Source organism: Electrophorus electricus, chromosome 8, assembly GCF_041902795.1.
Source record: "Electrophorus electricus isolate QZ-2024a chromosome 8, ASM4190279v1, whole genome shotgun sequence".
In the NCBI taxonomy this organism is placed as follows: Eukaryota; Metazoa; Chordata; class Actinopteri; order Gymnotiformes; family Gymnotidae; genus Electrophorus; species Electrophorus electricus.
The window spans coordinates 233155-253797 of NC_137504.1; the positions used below are offsets into that span (position 1 = coordinate 233155).

Sequence of the window (20643 nt, forward strand, 5' to 3'; positions counted from 1 at the left end):
TGTGTGTGTGTGTGACACCCCAGTCTGGAGGTTTCAAGCTGTAGGGTGTTTAAAGTGTTATTCTATAGAGCTGGGGTTTTCAACCAGTGGTGTGTGTGTGTGTGTGTGTGTGTGTGTGTGTGTGTGTGTGTGTGTGTGTGTGTGTGTGTGTGTGCGTGTGTGTGTGCATATAGTGTCTGGGTGTAGGAACAGTCAAGGAGTGCATGAGATAAGACACTCACATGAAAATATTTAAACAGTAGTGAAACCTTTCTGCCTGTAATCTTAAGTAATTAATTAATTAATTCCCCACTAGAGGGTGATAGAATGTCTTCTAGCGCAGGAACATTTGACTATGCAGACTACGCATCTACATCCTCTTTACATTCAGCTTCAAAAAAGGACTGGTGGTGCACAAAATGTAAGAGCAGGGACAACAGCGAAGACGGTTTTCTTTGGTAAGGAAAATGAATTTCGAAACGAATTTGCATTTATATACAACAAGAACATGCAGGTTCTACTAGATGAGCAGTAGGGGGTGCTGTCTCAAACAGGTTTGTGTGTCATGCTGGTAGCTGTGTGTGTGTGTGTGTGTGTGTGTTTGTCTGTGTGGTGTTAGAAGTTTTGAGTGTGGGCATGATAGTAGTGCAGGGTGTGTGTGTGTGTGTGTGTGTGTGTGTGTGTGTGTGTGTGTGTGTGTGTGTGTGTGTGTAGGTAGTTTTAGGAGAGACACCTGTCTATGGTTTGAACAGTAATTATTGTCTGTGTGTGTGTGTGTGTAATGGTAGGTAAGTCACCTGACCATGGCTCCAGGCAGTCTCTCCCCGTCCCTTTACACATGTCTCCAGTCGGAGGGGAGACCCTGAGGAGAAGTGTTTACTCTCCATACACAGACCACTGCCAGCATTACGCAGCTGGACACACAGACACACACATTCATTTTTTACAAAGCAGCATATAGCAGTGAGTACTAAATATAGCACTTAGTAGTCATTGGCAGCAGGAAGTTAAATGTAAGTATTTTAGTAGAGGACTGAGTGAAGGGTTGACTGAGGAAAGTCTGTTTTGCTTTATTTGGTATGAAATGACAAGATTAAATCACATAAAATGTGGAGAAACAGGCAGAGTGATCTGGAGGGCAAAGTGAGGAGCAGAAAATCACCACTTAGGGTCACGAGAGGTGGCAGTGGAGGGCAGACAAACCTCTCCCCATGCTGCGGCGGGCGGCTCCACGGGTGGATAGTGTTTGGGCAGGTCCCACGCCACTTCCGTCATGAACCACTTAAAGCTCTCACAGTTCAGTCTGCTCCTCAGCTCCTTCTGCGCAGTAACGTCCCCCGCAGATAGATGGCGATACTCAGGCCGACGCTGGTAAACGTACTCAGCGTACTCATCCATCCACACTTCGGCAACCCGCTTCAGATTCTGTAGGGCAAACCAGAGGCACTGAGGGGGAGTGGCTTGAAGAGAAGGCATGGCATGAAGAGGAGGAGTGACCTCCTTAAGGGAAGGGACTAATGGAGTGTAGTCTGCTGTACTGTAGCTTCCAAAGTGGCTCGACTCAATGCTGTCAGTGGCAGTAACTCATCATAAGTGTGATTAAGAACACTCGTTACAGAGGGCTGTTTAAGAGATGAGAATTTTGTCACTTTTATGACTAATATGAAAAGGCTTTAACTTCTTGTTTTCACATTGGTTCCACATGTGGACTGTGTAATGGCTGTGGACGCACACCACACCAGCACATTCCCACTTCCAGTCACTCACACAGGAAGCAGGCTATTGCGTGGAGCTCAATGCTGAATAGGTTTCACAGGATGAAATGGGTCATCGCTCCAACCCCACACCAAACTCCACACCAACCCTAACCCTAAACTAAACCTCAACCCTATACCAAACCCTAACACTAACCCTATATCAAACACTAACACACTAACCCCAACCCTATACCAAACCCCAACCCCAATCCAATACCAAACCCCAAGGTAATACCAAACCCCCAACACTAATCCCAACCTCCAACCTTATCCCAGGACTACACACTCACTGCTCCTGGTCCCCTCCAAACAGGAAAGGCCAGAGCCTTGTGCAGCGAGGTACACCCTGGTCCCACTCATCTTAGTAGTAAAGCACAATCTCTGCTAGCAGCAAGAGACCATCCTCATGTGGTGCTGATCACAGCGGCCATGTCTCTGCAGGCCCAGCTGGAGAGAGCTGGTGCTCCTTCACTGAAAGGACCTTTCAGAAAGGAATTTAATTCAGACGAATCAACAATGCAGCCCATTAACTCCAACTTCATTAACATTCCTGCCGTATACAACGTGAGCTGAACTGGAAGTCTCTCCCCTAGAGCAGAGAGAAAGCATGGGCAAAATCACCTTTGGCCACAAGGAACAACTCCATGAAAACTGCACCATACTTAGTCCTGGATTGTGTCTGCACTACACCATGCTGTAATCCCATGGAAACATCAGTCCACCAAATGGGATGATCAGAGGCACAACAAGGATTTTTAAAAAATCTCATTTATCACAGAGGAGACAGCAGAGCAAAACAGTAAGCAGAGTGGTGAAAGGACGTGAGAGATAAACCCACGACACTGGCTACACTCACGTGAGAGATAAACCCACAGCACTGGCTACACTCACGTGAGAGATAAACCCACAGCACTGGCTACACTCACGTGAGAGATAAACCCACAGCACTGGCTACACTCACGTGAGAGATAAACCCACAGCACTGGCTACACTCACGTGAGAGATAAACCCACAGCACTGGCTACACTCACGTGAGAGATAAACCCACAGCACTGGCTACACTCATAAGAGAGATAAACCCACAGCACTGGCTACACTCACGAGAGATAAACCCACAACACTGGATACACTCACCATATCAGTAACACTCTCCTGTCAGCTATGTAGGCACACTAGCAGCCTGTGTGTGAGTGCGTATATATGAGTGCGTATATGTGCATTTATTAAAAAGGACCTTTAGGCCATCATTCAAACTAACCTCATTTACACACACACACACACACACACACACACACACACACAAATCTCTTACACCATCATACTCTCACACACAACCAAACCTCTTACACATAGTCATACTCACTCACACACAGTCATTCTCTCTCTCTCTCATACACACACAGTCAAACATTTAAGCATTTTTAGGTTTGATAAAGAGTTTGATAGTGATTGTGAGTATTTGATGGTCACACGTTCTGATTGGCCTAGACAGACGTCATTTAAATTAGTAGTTTGATTCGCTTATAGTCCAATATGGACCTCCCCTATGTGCAGTTATTTCCTAAAAAGTGGAAATCTCTATAGTCTTAAATGGAACCAAGAGCTCAGAACAGATTAATGAGGTTATCGATTAATGGGGCTATTGGCAACTTATGCCGATCTCACAGTACGATTTTAGCCCTCATAATTGAATAATACTTTCTAGAACAGGAATATTACTTCTAATATGAAACCTCAGAAAACCCTGATGAAGCCCATATTAGCATCCACAGATCTGCTCATCCTTGGACTGGATTTGCATAGCTCACCCTCGCAAGGCTGACTCCTCCAGGCACTTTGTAGGGCACGTACTTCCTGTATATGTGTCCCACTCTGGAACAGGGGATGTCCTCCATGCGCCCACCGCACATCCACAACTGCAGAGGGCAGAAGAGGATTGAGCACACAGTATCTCACCTACTCCCAAATAACACCTGAACATGCTGACACTTTGTCCTGGTTAATGGGCTTAAGATGGCTGGCCAGGTTCTTGCCCTGGCAGTACCCTCGAAAGAGGAAATTTGTTAGAAAAGAAGTGCAGATTCTGAGAACATTAACTGTAACTGAAATATTCACATGAGCAAAAAACACATTTACAATTTTCAGTTATAAAATGTGGATTTCAGGCTCCACAGAGGTTCCCAGAACTGCAAACTCCAGAATAGCTGGTTCCTAAACCTGCCCATCCTGTCTGCCCAGCCTGAATTTCTTCAAGGTTCTCTTGTGAAGTACAAAGGTCGGCTACAACCAAGAACCCATTGTATTCATTATTGTGGTACTCATAAAAAGCTCTATTCATAAGAAATAGCTCTGCCAACACATACACACATGCACATGCGCACGCACACGTTTGTTGACAGAGAGGCAGAGTGCTGATGTTCCAGGGTGCCTCATGCCTGTGTTTCCAGCTGGCTCTTTCCTTTTAGCTATGCTACCATAGTTAGATCTGCTGGAGTCCATCATTGTACATTACAGTTCCTTTATTTACACACCCTTGTACCTGGATGTGCCTAATAATCTATTCTCTCTTTCTGCCGAGGTTCACCTACCCCTGATGTCATTATGTTACTGAGCCTCAACCCATCTCAGCTATGGCTCCTCCCCCCACCTCCTGATATCCATTTGCTGTGGCCCACACCCCCCTCCATCTCATGAGAGTGTGAGTGCATGAGTGTGTGTGTGTGTGTGTGTGTGTGTGTGTGTGTGTGTGTGTGTGTGTGTGTGTGTGTGTGTGTGTGTGTGTGTGTGTGTGTGTGTGTGATAAGCAGGGACCTACAAATTCAAGAGAAAAATTGATTAATTTCACAGACTAAAGTTCTCAAAAATTATGCATTTCACTGATTTTAGATGACAAATGCTACCACATTTATTACATAACATTTATTACATAACACTTAACTACATAGTTAATACAGTAACTTAGCTGAGCATGGCAGGCTAGCCTGGCAAGACCAACAGCCTGCCTTAATGGCTGAATGGTGTGCACTGAACACCAGGACATGGTGTTGACCTTCACTGTGTCTCACTGAACACCAGGACATGATGTTGGGCCTCATTCTGTCTCACTGAGATGAAAACATTCGTCAGGGTTTTGGTCTTTTCAGGTCGATAGGCAGCATCATACTAACGTCATCTTAGAAAGATGTTTATTAAAGTTAAATCCACATCAGTAATCAAAAGAACTTGTGCACATCAAAGATTTCTATATTTACAAAATCCCCAGAATCATGTTCTCGTTTGACTTGTCTCCATAGCAACCTAAAAGAAAAGTGAAGCGCTCTGGCATTTAACTCTCTGCTGTCCAATTAAGGCACATAGCCGATAAAATTGTACATTTAAAAAAAAAAAAGTTCCTAATGAGTGTGAAGACACAATAATCAGTTTACTCTGCTCAAGAGAATCAGAGACATCAGAGACATCAGAGACATCAAAACTCTACCCAGGACAGATACACGCACGCACCCACAAGCTCTCAAATCCATAGACACACAGCCATCTCCCCCTCAGCTGTGGAGAACAATAAAACTGAGCTTCATCACCATCATAATCAGTTCTGGTTAATTTCACAATACTGCCCCTCCCCAAAACAGAACTTCCCCACACCAGCTGCCATGGCAACTGCTCTAACAAACTCACACCATCACTGAGACCCCCCGACTACACAGACACCCTGCGCCCCCCCCCCCCCAACCTAGCACTAAACCCCTGCTTCCTGTATTTATGTGTGTATACATATGTATGTGTATTTGTACGTCGTGTATACAAGTATGTGTGTGTTCGGATCAAACTCTTAGATTTTATGTGCACATACCTTAAATACCTTAGACTTTACCTTAAATGAAATCTCATACTGTTCACCTCCCCAGATCTCCAGTCCCATGTCATATCCTCCAAGTTCCCAAAACCACTTCCTGTCCACTGCAAACAGCCCTCCTGCCATCACAGGAGACCTGAAATAGAGGATGAGAGTCTGACTGTCAAATCAGGTGACGCCACAATGCCGTTAATGCCTAAAACACACTGTGAAATAAAAACAAATCAAGGGTTTGAGAATCCATCAAGCTCTGTTGAGGTCTGCTGAAAACAAGCACTTTGCCAGCAATTACAAGGACAGTTCAGCAGAAGAAAAGCCACATTCACTAAAACCGTTTCAGTAAGCTCTAGATGAAGAGTTTGAAGTACCACCTTCTCCTTGGAGACAACACAAAAGCCCAGACTGGCCAACCCATGCAGGATAGGCAGACAAAAGCAAAATGGTATTTATGTGATACTTGACAGTCAACAACTGAGCAAATATAATTACACCACCATGGTAACGCAGCACTTAGCTACGAGCACTAACAACACCCAACACCAAGAACACTCAGCACAACTCGAAACACTATCCCCAACAAGAATACTAACCCAGCACTATCCCCAACACTGCGAACACTATCCCAACACCATAAACACCATTTCAACACCCAACACAACACTATTCCCAACACAGAGAACACTCAGCTCAACGCCCAACACTATCCCCAACAGAGTGGGATAGTCAGGGTCAACAGAGTGGTTAGGAAAGGTATCTTTTCCTGGCAATTTTCCTTTTCATACTTTCAGTCAAGACATTGCGCAGGCACGCTCGCACAGCTCGCTCGCTCACTCGCTCACTCACTCACTGGGTTTGAATATGGTAGAATAAGGAAGCTATGTGGAGAACTGCGAGTCTCAGTTTCATCATCATCATCTGTTCTGTGCCATTTTACAATACTGCCCCTCCCAAAAGCAGAGAACTTCCCCACACCAGGTGCCATGGCAACTGCTCTGATAAACTCACAAAGCTGAACCATCATTGACCCTGACAATGACCACTGACCCCTCCCACTGCACAGACCAGCTCTCACCTCCACCCTGAGCCTATAAGCATGTGGCTCCGCCCCACCCCATAATGTGTGCACACACTGCACACGTCCACATAGCACAACGTCCACAAACTGCACATGCCCACAGGGCAGAACACCCACACACTACTGCATCGTCACAACACTCACCACTACCGCACCGTCACAGAACTACTTCACACAGCACTACTGTGCCAATACTGCACTCTCTCTCTTTCAGCTTCTGTCTTTCTCTCATCCTGAAGCATGCTGGCTTTCCCCACATACAGAAATTAAAATGTCCAGGTAGCTGGTGGTAAACATGGCCTTTCTATTATCCCGATTTCCAAATCCCTTCACTGGCAGTTAGCTACATTTATGCTCCGCATGATTGTTTATGTGAAGCACTTTGGATTTATCCACATTGCATAACACACTTATGGGCATAAGTACTGGCATTAGAGAATGGATGCATGATAGCATGAGGAAAAGCAGACAGACACAAAAAAATGCATCCTTTAACAGTTGGTAAAATCACTATACAGTACGCTTTCTCAATACTACTTCATATCTTTAAATGTATGTTTTGTAATTTCTTTGTTAATTTGGGATAATTTTTTCCCCTTTAACGATTTTCTATTTCTTAATCCTTCACTGTCAAACTCGTAACAGTTTCCCTTAACACTAAACTTGCTGCTGTTTTGTTGATAGCTCTGTTGGAACTGGAACCTATGTGCAGGATCTCAGTACTGCACTCGTTACTCGCTGCGCTATCACTATTTCAGTTGTGTAGTGCTCACTCAAATGGTTCACTGGGGTCCTCCTTCTGCAGCTGAGGAGGGATTGGAATGCGTTTGTAGTACATCTCCCAGTCAAATGCGCCCCGCATGGCATCGCCTGCTTGCGTCTCGTAGCCAAAGTTGTCATGATCAATCACATCGATCATCGGGCAAACAATCGTCTTCCGGTTCTGGGCAATACGATCTGAAAGGGACAGAGCAGAACAATTCAGTATGGACTGAGAATGAACAGAAAGTTAAGGCTTACTGGGCTGAGTCTTACCCAGCAGTGGGGGCAGCCAGTTCACATTGGCCTCGCAGTGAGAGTCCAGGAAGGTGATGACCTCCCCCTTAGCAGCAGCCGCTCCCAGCAGCCTGGTGCGGATCAAGCCCTCCCGCTTCTTGGTGCGAAGGATGCGTACTTTGGGGATGCGTACCATGTAGTCCTCCAGAGAGGCCTTCAGGTGCTCTGAAAGGGATAGGAGGGCAGAGGGGCCAGTGTCACACACAGTGTTCTGGCACACTGGACCTCACAGTGCCACTCTCAGGGCTGGTCTCCTGCCGTCTGTGAGGTCAGACAGAAATGCCCCATCTTCACATCTGCCCATACCCAACACACCCACACACACCCCAGTGCTCCAACTCTCTCCCACCCTGATTTCTCATCTCTGCTCCCACATATAACTCCATATTAACTTTCATTTCCACTACAGCAGACATTTCACAACTACTTCACAGCACTGCTAATGTCAGCCCACAAAAGAATCTCTCACACACACACACACACACACAAAATCAGATGGCATGACAACAGACACTATGACTCCTGCCTGGCTGTTAAAGAAATCTCAGCTGGTGCCGATCTCACAGTTCACCTCACAATTCCAGCCATGATGCCCACAAATGTATGTTCACCACCAGTAGATAACAGGAGCCTATAGAGCACACAATTAAACCCCAAATAGAAAGATTAACAAAATCATCTAGTCAGAAATGGTCCAAAATAATGCAGTTCAGTCAGCATGCAAACATTTGGGTAATATAAAACAGACCATGGGGTGACATGAATCAGAAATGAATTAATAAATAAATTACAAATCAACTGAGACACTGGTGGAGTGAGATACAGAACCAAGAGCGAAACAGCCTGTTCCATATGGCTGTCATTATGAACTACACGGGCACCTTGTGTCTTCATAACAGGTTCAGTCTTCTGGAAAGCTGATATACACAATTTCTTATCCTCTAGGAAATGAGAACAAGAAGAGCAAGATAAGCAACAGCTGGAGATAAAATACAGGTAATTTGGGACTGAATTCTTCTAAAACGTACACCAGGCAGGACGGCGAGATTGATCACGGTCAGCTGCCACTAATGGGAAGAGGTGACGTGAGTTATAACAGTAGCCCAATACAGGATCCACCAGCCCAGAGGACAGTCGCAGAGGACAAACACTAGCCCCCTTCCCCACAACCCAGATCAGGCACAACCAGCGATGCACAGGCAGAAACGGACATAGTGGAGCCTGTGTCTGGTCCCTGTGTCTTCTCCCACCCTCATTAGCTCACCTAGCTGCCGAACCTGCACACAACAGTGACCCCCTGGTTTAATTTTTGGAATACATTGTTATTAAATAAATGAGTATGTTTCAGTTATAGTCTCAGCTATAGAACCAGACATAGTGTAGGTGTAATAATGCCATCGCTCAATGTAAAATAAATTAAAGAGACTCAATTTAATAGACTAAACTGCATCCCAGTCTAAACAACTGTACAGCTAATTTGGATTTAAAAACATATCCAGGGCTTCCATTCCTAGTACTCTCTGGATCACTATTGTGGATTTTAAAAGCAATATAAGGAAAAGATCGTCAAATATTCTAGGTGAGCTGTATCACTTCAAAACCCAAACCATTATACGCAAGACTGTAGACAAGGAACTTAAAAGGAAGCCAGTGTACCCTGAATATGGGTTGTGGTAGCTCAGTGGTTAAGGTCCTGGACTAGTAATCAGAAGGTTTCCAGTTCAAGTCCCTGCCTGATTACCACTGTTGGGCCCCTGAGGCAGACCCTTAATCCTCAATTACTCAAGTAATGTTCAGTCATAACCGCAAGTCACTTTGTAAGTGTCAGATAAATGCTGTATATTTAATGTAAAATGTAAATGAATAAGGATGGAGTTTGTAAAGGGACAGGAGGAAAGCCACCAACACCAAGATACATCCACCACAGGATGAACCCTGAAGGATAATTTGTTAAGTGTAAACTACATGCATGTTTTAAACAACCAATATTAAATTGAATATAATTACTAAACCAATGTTAACCAGTTCTAAAGGAACGGGGAACAATGGATTAACATGAAGATGATGGAGGGTCTCTTCACCAGCCTGAATTACACTGATAAAAAAAAAAAAGAGTCAAAATGATCTGAGATGTTTCTTTACTTTTTGAAAACCAATCCTCTTCTATTTCTAGGACAAACCAATAATATTAAATTCATAAGACTAAAATCATAATACTGTTTTGGTTGTTAGTTATACACCTCTTGGTGGTTATTTTCCATCTGTGTGCAGTATCACCTGAATCCCTGCATTACAAAAACACCCTGGATTACACAAACACCACCTCAATCCCTGCTTTACACAAACACCACCACAATCCATGCATTAAACAAACACCAAATAACTGTTAAACACCATGGAATACCATCAAAGTCCCTGTATCAGCCAAACATAGCTTCTCATGGATGGGATCTTGGCATTTGTGTCCAAATCTCTTCCTCTGTGTGTGTATGCAATTAGAGATCACCTGGCTATTAACAAGTTTCAAACAGAAATCTGCAGATTCTCTGAGAAACACATCCAGTGTGTCAGTTCATGAAAGAAGGTGATGGGGCACAGATTGCTGTGCCTGTTCCTTCTAAGGAGAAGCAGAGTCTCCTGCCTGTTCTCTTCACTAACTGACCTCTGAGGTCACACACACTTGCACAACTTTCTGAAATGATACTTCCTGATCCATTTCAGTTTTGGTTGTCACTACATCCCTGCAATTATCTTTGAAAACACCACCTTAAATTTACGGTGAAACACCACCTCACTCTTACCGTGAAACATTTTTAATCCCACTCTAATTGCCCTCTGGTCATTGAAACTTGGTGTGTATGAAATAAGCATTACTCATGCAAATAAGATTTGGGTCAAGAGGGTTTTAGTAGAGCTACAGGAGGGTTATACGAGGGTTATAGAGGCTTATACAAGGATTATACGAGGGTTATAAGGGGGTTGTAGAGGGTTATAGAGGGTCCTAAGAGGATAGCAGTGTCCTTGGGTGTGCTGCAACTGACTGAGGCACCCCCACTCTGTGAGGAGACACAAGGAAATTATTAGTATGTCACATTTTGCAATGGTTCACCTGAATAAATTAAATGATCTAATCCAGCTTTCTATAATGGGAGGTCATTAAACAGCATAATGAGTGGCAGCCTGCTTCACAATCACATTAGTCTTTATTTAAAACCAGGAAGGGAGACGACCATGGGGATGACATCACCATAGTTATCCTAAAATGCAATTTAAGTCTTTCCGGTCGCTGGAAGAGACCAATCACATTCAGGACTTGAGAATGAACCAGACCAATCACATTCAGCACCTTGGAACGAACAAACCATTTTGCAACAGGAATAAAATGAGCAGCACACAAAGGTTGTTTGTGAAAGGGCCCATGTCAGAGCTAGACCTAAGATGATAACAGTGGGTAGAGCCAGGCATCTATGCTCAAGTACTGCCAGCAACGCAGTAACCTTTTAAAAAATTTGATATTTACTTTTCTATCTTATGATTCCTCCAGTTTACATTTAAATCCTTGTTCAAAAATTAAAGCAGCTAGTAAAATGTTAACAGATGAGAAATATGGGTTATACTGGCTATAACAATGTAGGAGGAGGCTGGCACATGCTGGTGTGTGTGTGTGTGTGTGTGTGTGTGAAAAATATTGTGAAATAAGTTAAAAGCATTTTAATAAATCCACCATAAAGCACATAGCAGGAGCGATTCATATCCCTGTGGGAACATAGCAACAGAATGTGGACGACTTTTCACTCTAGGGAATAAATTCACCATAACGATCATCTCTGTTTGTTTGATTAAATGGAAAGGCTCTAACCAAGGGTTAGTGATCTAAAATACCCACTTAAGAGTCATACATATCTGATATTATTTTAGAATTGAACAGCATGCATTTATCGTCCATTGCTCGATAGATAAACAAAGAATTATGATATGTTAGCGGTATATGTTTACTGTTGTACAGTTATACCTAATTGCTGTAATATTCAATTACTGAATCACTGAATCAATACATTTAATACTATATATCAATGTATTTTAACAAAAAAGGCATTTTATATTATTTATGTGAATAAATATAATTTGATTATCTAATTATTATAAGAAACATTTTGAGGTAACTAAATGAGATGCAAATCAGTACTCGTTTTTTAACCAGGTATGTTCTACTACTCTATTTCACTAATTGTTTTGTAAAATGATAACATGGACAGGACTGAGCTCCACTCAAATGGGAACATGGACAAGATTGATCTCCATTCAAATGGGGAAGCAGACTAATGAAGGGAGACCTCTCTTTACAAAAGTATGCCACCAGACCAGACCAGACCAGACCAGACCACACACACACACACACACACACACACACACACACACACACACACACACACTTCTCCCATCTCCATTTAACTCTTACACAATCAAGAGGCCCAAAGTTTCTACTGTTGCCTAGCACTGTCATGGCAACTGTAAAAATTTGTATGATTAAGAGTGAAAGCGCTTCTCCTGAGCTCTGGATATGCTCCTGAGGGTCTTGCTCTATGAAAATCTCCTCATTATGAGTGCTGGTGGATGCTAGGAGAAGGTGTTATGTCTTGGAGAAGATTTCCTTCAAGACCATGAATGTCTAGTCACTAGTGCAGACCTCTGATTCATTTCAAGCATAAAAGCTTAACTGGCAGAGGACGCAGAGGGTGATGTAGTAGTCTGTTTCAGAGGGTGATGTAGTAGTCTGTTCCTTAATGACTCTGCCATGCAGTCTGGCAGGGACTTGAAATAAAACTGCTCCAAAGACTTGACACAGAACCTTTACAAGAAGCTTTCAGCTAACACAAAGCTGGAAGAAAACTGTTGCTAGGATACAATCACAAAACTTCAACCACCTTCCTGTACATTTGCTGTCAGAGACACACAGGCCCCTGGCACATATAAACACACACACAAAAATTATAGCGATATGAACACATAAATAGGCCCCTGGCTCAGCTAACACACACACACACACACACACACACAAACATGAGACGGCATGAACACACGCGCGCACACGCATGCGCACACTCGCACGCCTTTGGTGGTGTATGATGTGCCCAGGAAACATGCATAAACTACATGGATGCACATGGCAGAGTTCAGTAGTGTGTATGACTTTATTTATGATGTATGCATTTATAATGTGTGTATGAACATTATTTATGATGTAATGTATGGTATTCATGACAATAAATAATATGATAATATACAGTAAAATGAAGAGCACTTATGACAATGTACAGCATTATGTAATGTACAGTATGTTTTTATGATATAATGGCCAGGGCCGCAGGCTCTAACAGAAGGATCATCCAAGAACACAACATTATTTACTACTGCGCATTCTACCAGTCTATTACCAACATTCCCCACCACCCAATTCCCAACATTCCTCAACAGCCTATTCCCAACATTCCTCAACAGCCTATTCCCAACATTCCTCAACAGCCTATTCCCAACATTCCTTAACAGCCTATTCCCAACATTCCTTAACAGCCGTTACCAGCATTCGACATTTTGCCCCAAATTCAAGGCTTCTTGTCTGAACCTCGTTGCTTGTTAGCTGTAATTACTCACTGCAGGTGTAGTTTCGCCTTGGCCTTTGGTATGATGTGAGGGACTCAGCACTTGAACTGAGTTAAATTCGGATGACCCTCACCATGACCTCACAGTTTCCTTCAAGAACTCCCTGGTGGTGTCACCATCTGAAGCTGCCCATATCCTGGGCATAACTTTGGACAACCAGTTGTCGTTCTCAACTCATGTTTCTAATCTAACCTGGTCTTGCAGAATTCTCCTTTGCAACATATGAAGGATCCGGCCCTTTCTCTCACAGGAAGCTATCCAGGTGCTTGTGCAGTCTCTTGTGATCAAAGTCAGTCACACCAGAGAAATAAGAAAAATACAGAACAGATGTATGTGTGAGAGACAGAAATATGCGATAGAAATGTGTGAAAATTTTCTAAACCTTCCATATTATTGACTGACAGAGGACTCATCAGCACAGACAGCACACACACACACAACAAACGTGGTGTTGTACGGCTGAGTGCTCCAACAGGGAGGATATGCAGTTTTGAGAAGTAAAAAGCACATTGACCCATGTTAGTTTCAGTTTTCACCTCTGTGTGTATGTGTGCGTTTCAGTCTGAGCCTCCTCACGCCTCTGTGTGTGTGTGTGTGTGTGTGTGTGTGTGTGTGTGTGTGCGCATGCACGCTCATGTATATACAGTCTTCCTGCTGCAGGGATTTAAAGGTAACAGCCATTGGCAGGGCTGGCTGATTGACTGGTCAGATATGGCTTCCATATTTAGAAGGTGAGGATATAAATAGTCCAGCTAATAACTGGAATTGCGACATTTCCACTCTGGGGACAGCTGGGATATTCTGAACCAGCTAAACAACATCATGCCCAGCAGGGCTTTCCAGAGGCCGGGACTGAGGTAACACACGCGGCTCAGAGCAGTCTGGGCAGAGGAACAGGCAATGCTAAGCGGATACATACACAAGTGGAACATGAAGGTCACAACAGAAAGCTACCATAGAGTACCACCTATCAAATCAATCTTCCACTGGAAAAATAGTACCACTCACCTACTCAAAACTTCAAATTCTACATGATAAAAAACAAGGCATTAAGAAAACATATTCATAATATTCATAATAGCACTGGCACATCTAAACTTGACTAATTTCAACAATTAATGGACATTTCTCTAAGCATTTCTATGCTAACAGACCTGGCAGGCACATCTGGGTATTGACTAATACCTGCAACTCACAAGGAGAATCCAGAGGCTGTCAGGGAAAATACAGAGATGGATTCTAGAGCTTCAAACTGAGAAAGGCACAGATTGAATCCAGAGGTCTACACTGAAAAAGACACAAACTGATTCTAGAGGCTGAAACCCATCAGTGCAATGTGATACAAAGCCCTCCCTGTTAAAGCCCCCCTACATAATGAAAAACACTATACAATGATAAAAAATTGTTTAACTTAGAGGCAATATCAGTTCTAATCCATCTTAAAACTCTGGTTTAAGTGATCATCAAACAGTTAAACAAAGGAAAATACAGATTTTGTGTCTATAAACTTGCTGTTTGCAAGTAAATGAACTTAAAATTTAAAAAAGGTGGCCAGAACGGTACTTTGAAAAGTTAAAACCACAAATCATTCACAGTGCATTGACCAACAACAGCTCTAGCAGTTTAGTGTTTCAGGGTTTAACAAAGTTCATCCGTCAATTGATGAATTTCTTCCATCTTATGAATGTATCATGGATGTGTTCAACCTTGTGCTTGGCCCTCCTCTCTGAGACTGTGCAAACACTGCGGATATGCTGGGAAAGTGATAGTGTCATCGTCATTAATGCAGAGCCCGTTCTGCTCAACAGAACATGTGCATCTGTGGCAGGCCCCAATACATGAGGCCCACAAGAATCCAGAACCTGGAAATACCCCCCCCCCCCCCCCAGTTCCTTCTAAAGAATCAACCCCTCCCCCCCACCCCAATGTTCCTTCTAGAAAAGCACCCCCCACACATATACACACACACACGGACACTGTTCCTTCTAGAGAATGAGCAATGAGGTAAGTAGAGTGCTGAGGCGTTATGAGGGAGAGTCAGGGAACATCAACCTGAATAAACGAAGCCCCCACAGTACAGGTTATCGGACAGGTCTGGTGGGAGGGGACACTCCGAGCAGTCATGCTGTGGAACTGACCTTCAGTTCCCAATTCTGCAGGATTTCAGCAAGGTGTATGTAAACGGGTGGAGGGGACACCAACACCATGAAGGGAGCAGGAGCACAGATGATGCTAATGGCCTCTCAGGCTACATCATGGGAGCAGGTACCAAGGCCCTGCTCAACATACACAAGCTGAAATTAGTCTAATGTTGATGGTCCTCTGATTTTTGAGGGGCTAAAGAGCCATTTCTGCTTGTGTCGTAAAATCACAGAGTAATTATTTCAAATATGCAAAATTGGTACTGCTTGAGTATGATGATATATTTAATGCTGTTTCTGATTTTTAGACTGAAGAGAAAATGCAACTCTCAGTAGTTTGCAAAAAATGTGCTAAAATTATAGCTTTCACACTAAAGGTGGTATTTATCACAAGTGGAGATGTACAGAGAAAAGCCCAGCTTGTTTGTACACGGCTCTCGGCATGCCTCACCCTTGAAAAAGTAGGCAAGAATGTTCTGCAAAAAGCATCCTGCAGAACCTGCAACTCCTAATGAAATGCTCAGACAATCAGAAGCTCAAATTTCTCACCTTCCATACTTCAATGACAAGCATAAATCCTTTGCGTTCTGCTGCAAAGCCTCCCTGGTCCTCTCGCCCTCATCTGCACAAGGACCAGTACGCAGCCATGCGCACAGCAAACCTGTTCAGTGTCTATGAGTTCTTAATACTTTGCAAATATTGATAAGCTTTGTCTGCTTGTCTAGAGGCTCCACCCACCTTCAGCAGGGCAGCAGGATTTGCAGTTAGATGACCTTGGAAGCAGTGCCCATCCTGTCAGTGAGAGCTCAGTAGCAACATGAGACAAAACACGCTGGCCACAGCTGCCAATCGGTTTGACAGCTTGCTTTACTCTGCTCAAGTGACAAACCAAGAGGTATCTAAATGCCTGCCTAGGTGTGTATTTACAGTGCAGAATGATCTACTAGAGCTATTCATTTTAGATTAAAAATAAGCAATATATAAATAAAATTCTCTCAACAGAACAACTAATTGTCACAGTATGCCGGGCACCCTGCTGGAGGAAGAAGCCCTCTCACGTGCACACCCAATCTCCCACTTATTAGTCATTACACACACCTGGTCCTTGTTTGCCCTCTTTTGTTCTGTTATTTAAGCCTTCAGGTTTCTGCCAGTCGTCCTGCACCTGGAGAGGTCGCCTGTACCTGCTCTCAAGCACCTCCAGTTCCTACATTAATCTACATGTCGTTAATCTACACGTCGAGTTATTACTGCTGCACTGTCAGCTTACTTCTTTGAGTTCACTTAAATCGAATGTTATGGAGAATTAATTAATTAATTAAATGAATTAAGTACACACATATTCAGATAATATGTACTGAGATATATGAAGATTTCTCACAGTTTAATGACTGAGCCAGTCTTATCCTGTTTGTGATGAGAACACCAAAAGTTCTTGAGTTGCGACTGAATCGTCATTTACGTTTGTCATTTAATGTCATTTATCTGACATTTTTATCCAAGGCAACTTACAATTCTGACTGAGTACAACTTGTGTAATTTGGTATTGTGCATTGGGGGGGTTTGGGGATTCACACTACTTTAGTTTACACTTCTTCACCTGTCTCTCGTATCTTATTAGGAAAGACTTTGGTGTTGTGAAACAGAGTTATATTATGTATGGTACATTTAGAGTTTCCATAAAGTTTTGAACCCTTTTTTAAATATGAAAACTATATCCACCCTCGATCTCCCCGGTGGGCTGACCGACCTTTACCACCTTTTATATTCTCCCTTTGTATTGTTTTACTTATATAGTTATGCTTTTTCTCTTTTTTTCTCTCCTTAATGAGGACTTTTTTGTTGGTTCCCTTTTCTTCCTTGCTTTGATTATTTGTTGCGGTTTATTTTATATAATTTCAGAAAACTCAATAAATGCATTGTTAAAAAAGGAAAGAAGGTAATGCCCTTACTGATAATGAGAAATATATAGACGTAGCCACGTTCCTGCTTGTTTGAGATGGCTCCTCCAGGCTAGTTTGGTTCATGGACAACAGATGAACAGTAAGCAATAAGTAAGCAAAAGTTAACTGCTAACATTTGACAGGCTGTTGCTTAGTAACAAGACCCACAACGCATCGTTAGTCAGTCATACAACTCACGCTATGAAGTATGCTGTTGTGACGTGTGGTGTTCACTAGATATTACGACTGTAATTTGAGTAATTGTAGTGTGTTGAAAATCACTCTAGAACTTTACAATTTGGACACAAATAGCAAAACAGTTGACGAATAGCCCTAAAACACAGGCAGGGATCCATCTTTGGTCCCAGACATATTTTCTGTCATGCAGAAGAAAAGCCAGTATGTTCAGATTAGCTAAAGGTCTTCTGCCCTGGCTACTCTTCAATGATCATGTGCACTTCTGATCTTGTGACCTTGAGGTCTTTCTCTTTCCCTGGAGCTTGACACAGCTGCCCACGTCCAGCACATTAGAGCGCTAATGTGCTGGTTCAGTAGGACTCCACACTAAAGCCATTCAGTGCGATGAGGTCATTCCCGCTACAGCGCCGTAACGAGGGGTTTGGGTCGGGCCGAGCGCCCACGCACATCTGCACCGCCAAGGGCTCTTACAGAGTGTCATACAGTCAGAGCTGCACTGCTATATCAATAAAATCTGACTCCTTCAAAACCACTCATATGCTAATCTGTGCACGCTCACACAGCCTAGGAGTAGCCAGTACACAGTACGTAGGATTGTTATAATACTTAGGGATGGATAATACCGCTAAACCCAGAGTTGAGCGCCTGTATTCAGTCTGTGAGGTTTTGAAAACGCAATATTCAACACTCCCAATAGAAAAGTAATTCAATAGAAAGTAATTGGAACACAGTTGCTAAGCACAGTTGTTAGTTAGCTAATAACTAATGTTAGTATCATGCATGGCCCATGTAAAGGGTTAGTGACATCAACAGACAGAAGAAAGCTTTCAAATGAAAAGATGCTGCAGTCCAACCAGGCAGCTCGAACTGGTGGTTTAATAATTTGGTTATTCCATGGTAAGAATAGTTAAAGTCACCATCCAGAACTATTACATAAAAAGTCATCACAGTAGTGAAAAAGTCCAATACTGATAAAGGACAATACCGCAATGCTGTTCCACATGTGACTTTTTCAAAATGCATTCTAAATGTATTCTCTTTTTATGTATTTTATAGGAATATGTAACTGAATAAATTTAGGAATGGTATTCAGTCAACAATGGCATTTCAAAAGCAGACTATTGAACACAAAGCAAACTCTGTGAAGAAACCCTAACCCTAACTTTAGAGAGAAAGCCTTTTCTCCATAACATTTTAAAATCTGACCACAGAAGCTCAAGATGATCAGTGTTGGTTATTAGCTCATCTAGAGGCAGGCGGGCCAGAGGGTGAAACAGGCTAACTCAGCCCCAGTCAACGTGACACCGCTCCTCCCACTACACTGTGATGTCACAACACCCAATATCAGCAACAAGACTCAGTTTTATATCCTGATAATGATGCATATCATTATATTGTCCTGCCTTTGTAACTGCCACCCATACATGGTTAGATTAACTGTTTTGGAAAGTGTGAGTTTAGATTGGTAAAGGTCATTTTTATTTCCATCCTGCATCATCGTCATTAGCTCACCCAGAACAGTCTCAGCTTACATGTAGATGACACTTCTATTATATTAATGAAACTCAGGGCAGTGGGTGACCACTGCACTCACTGGTTATTACATTCTACCCTACACTCATATGGACTATGTTCATGTCTGACTGCTGAAACCATACAGGTATTTTGGCTTTGCATTCTCATGCTGAATTAGGGTTTGGGTCACTGTGCAGCAGCCCTGTAACTCTCTTGTACACTTATTCAAAGACTTGAAGACTAATTACAAATTCAGAGTGGGACAGTGATGTGATGTGCCCTGATTAACCCAGCAGAATTGAGACAGTTCAGTCTGAGCTGTAGTCTGACATTCCCTGCATGCTTTAACTCACCTACCACGTAAAGCAAACAAGCCAACTAACTCAGACAAACTCCAAGGCTTCGGCTGGTGTAATCGTTCAACAGCAGGTGGAGATGTGGCAGATGAGGACGGAGAAGAGCAGAGCCTTGTTAACATACGAGCACCAGACAGCCCTGTGCAGCCAGGAGATGCTCACATAAACAAATGAGTCATTCACGCCTTGAGGGAGCAGTCAGTGTCTCTGGGTGTGCGTGTGTGTGTGTGTTTTCCTTGTAGTACCTGTTGCTAAGTAGCCTCCTAAAATCACACATATATGTGGGTATGTATAGTAATAATCTGTGTATTTTTATATTATCATTTTAATTTGATAAGCAGATTTGACCATATTCTCCTGTAGAGGAAACACGGTCATCACAGATATAACACCATCACAGATATAACACCATAGCGTAGTACCCACACATATCAGGCACTTTGAGCAAGAGTGCATATCTGTATAATTATACTGCAGGACTGGCAGCTTGCCGTGTGTGTCCCTGTGTGTCTGGGTGTTTGCGCGCGCGTGCGTATGTGTGTGTGTGTGTGTGTGTGTGTGTGTGTGTGTGTGTGTGTGTGCATAAGAGTGTGTGTGTGCGCGTGCACACTCGCGCATGTGTGTGCGTGCATGTCTGCGCGCAGGTGTGTGTTGCTGGTACCTCTGTCACTGAAGTCGTCCACGAGGATGACCTCGGCGATGAGCTGGGGTGGAGAGCGGTTGAGCACACTGTGCACAGTTCTCAGCAGGGAACTCCAACCCTCATTATGAAAAGGAATGATGACGCTCGTGTTGGGCAGCTTCTCCACATACAGCTTCAGCTTACAGCTGCACACAAATACAAACAAATTCCATAAAACAACAACTAGCTCCATCCTGGATCTCACAAAGAATTATACAATGAGACATTCACATAAAGGAATCATGCTGTGTCTATTACAGCAGCTATGATTCCCGCACAATGTACCAATCTAATTAGGTTTCATTCATATGATTCGCTGACTTGAATACAATCCGTACGCATAATGACCGCTCCCATCAGTCAAATAGCACTGGAGAATAATTAAACATTAGGTGAAAATTCGCAAAACTGCAACTTTCACTATCTT

At 43.1% G+C, this 20643-nt stretch overlaps 1 protein-coding gene across 8 annotated transcripts in view; it reads right to left on the reverse strand.

The window, feature by feature from the left end:
* The window catches only part of galnt10 (UDP-N-acetyl-alpha-D-galactosamine:polypeptide N-acetylgalactosaminyltransferase 10 (GalNAc-T10)), a 36549-nt gene that overhangs the window by 3935 nt on the left and 11971 nt on the right, over positions 1–20643 (reverse strand). For 6 of the 8 annotated variants that reach the window (XM_081718649.1, XM_081718651.1, XM_081718647.1 and 3 more), the window contains 7 exons: positions 20196–20362; positions 7700–7885; positions 7438–7621; positions 5608–5725; positions 3545–3652; positions 1183–1404; positions 777–893 (listed from right to left, as the gene is read on the reverse strand). In XM_081718649.1, the coding sequence (XP_081574775.1) occupies positions 777–893; positions 1183–1404; positions 3545–3652; positions 5608–5725; positions 7438–7621; positions 7700–7885; positions 20196–20362 (1102 nt within the window). Of the gene's footprint in view, positions 1–776; positions 894–1141; positions 1405–3544; positions 3653–5607; positions 5726–7437; positions 7622–7699; positions 7886–20195; positions 20363–20643 lie in introns of all 8 variants that reach the window. The other 2 variants (XM_081718653.1, XM_081718650.1) reach the window with 2 other exon arrangements.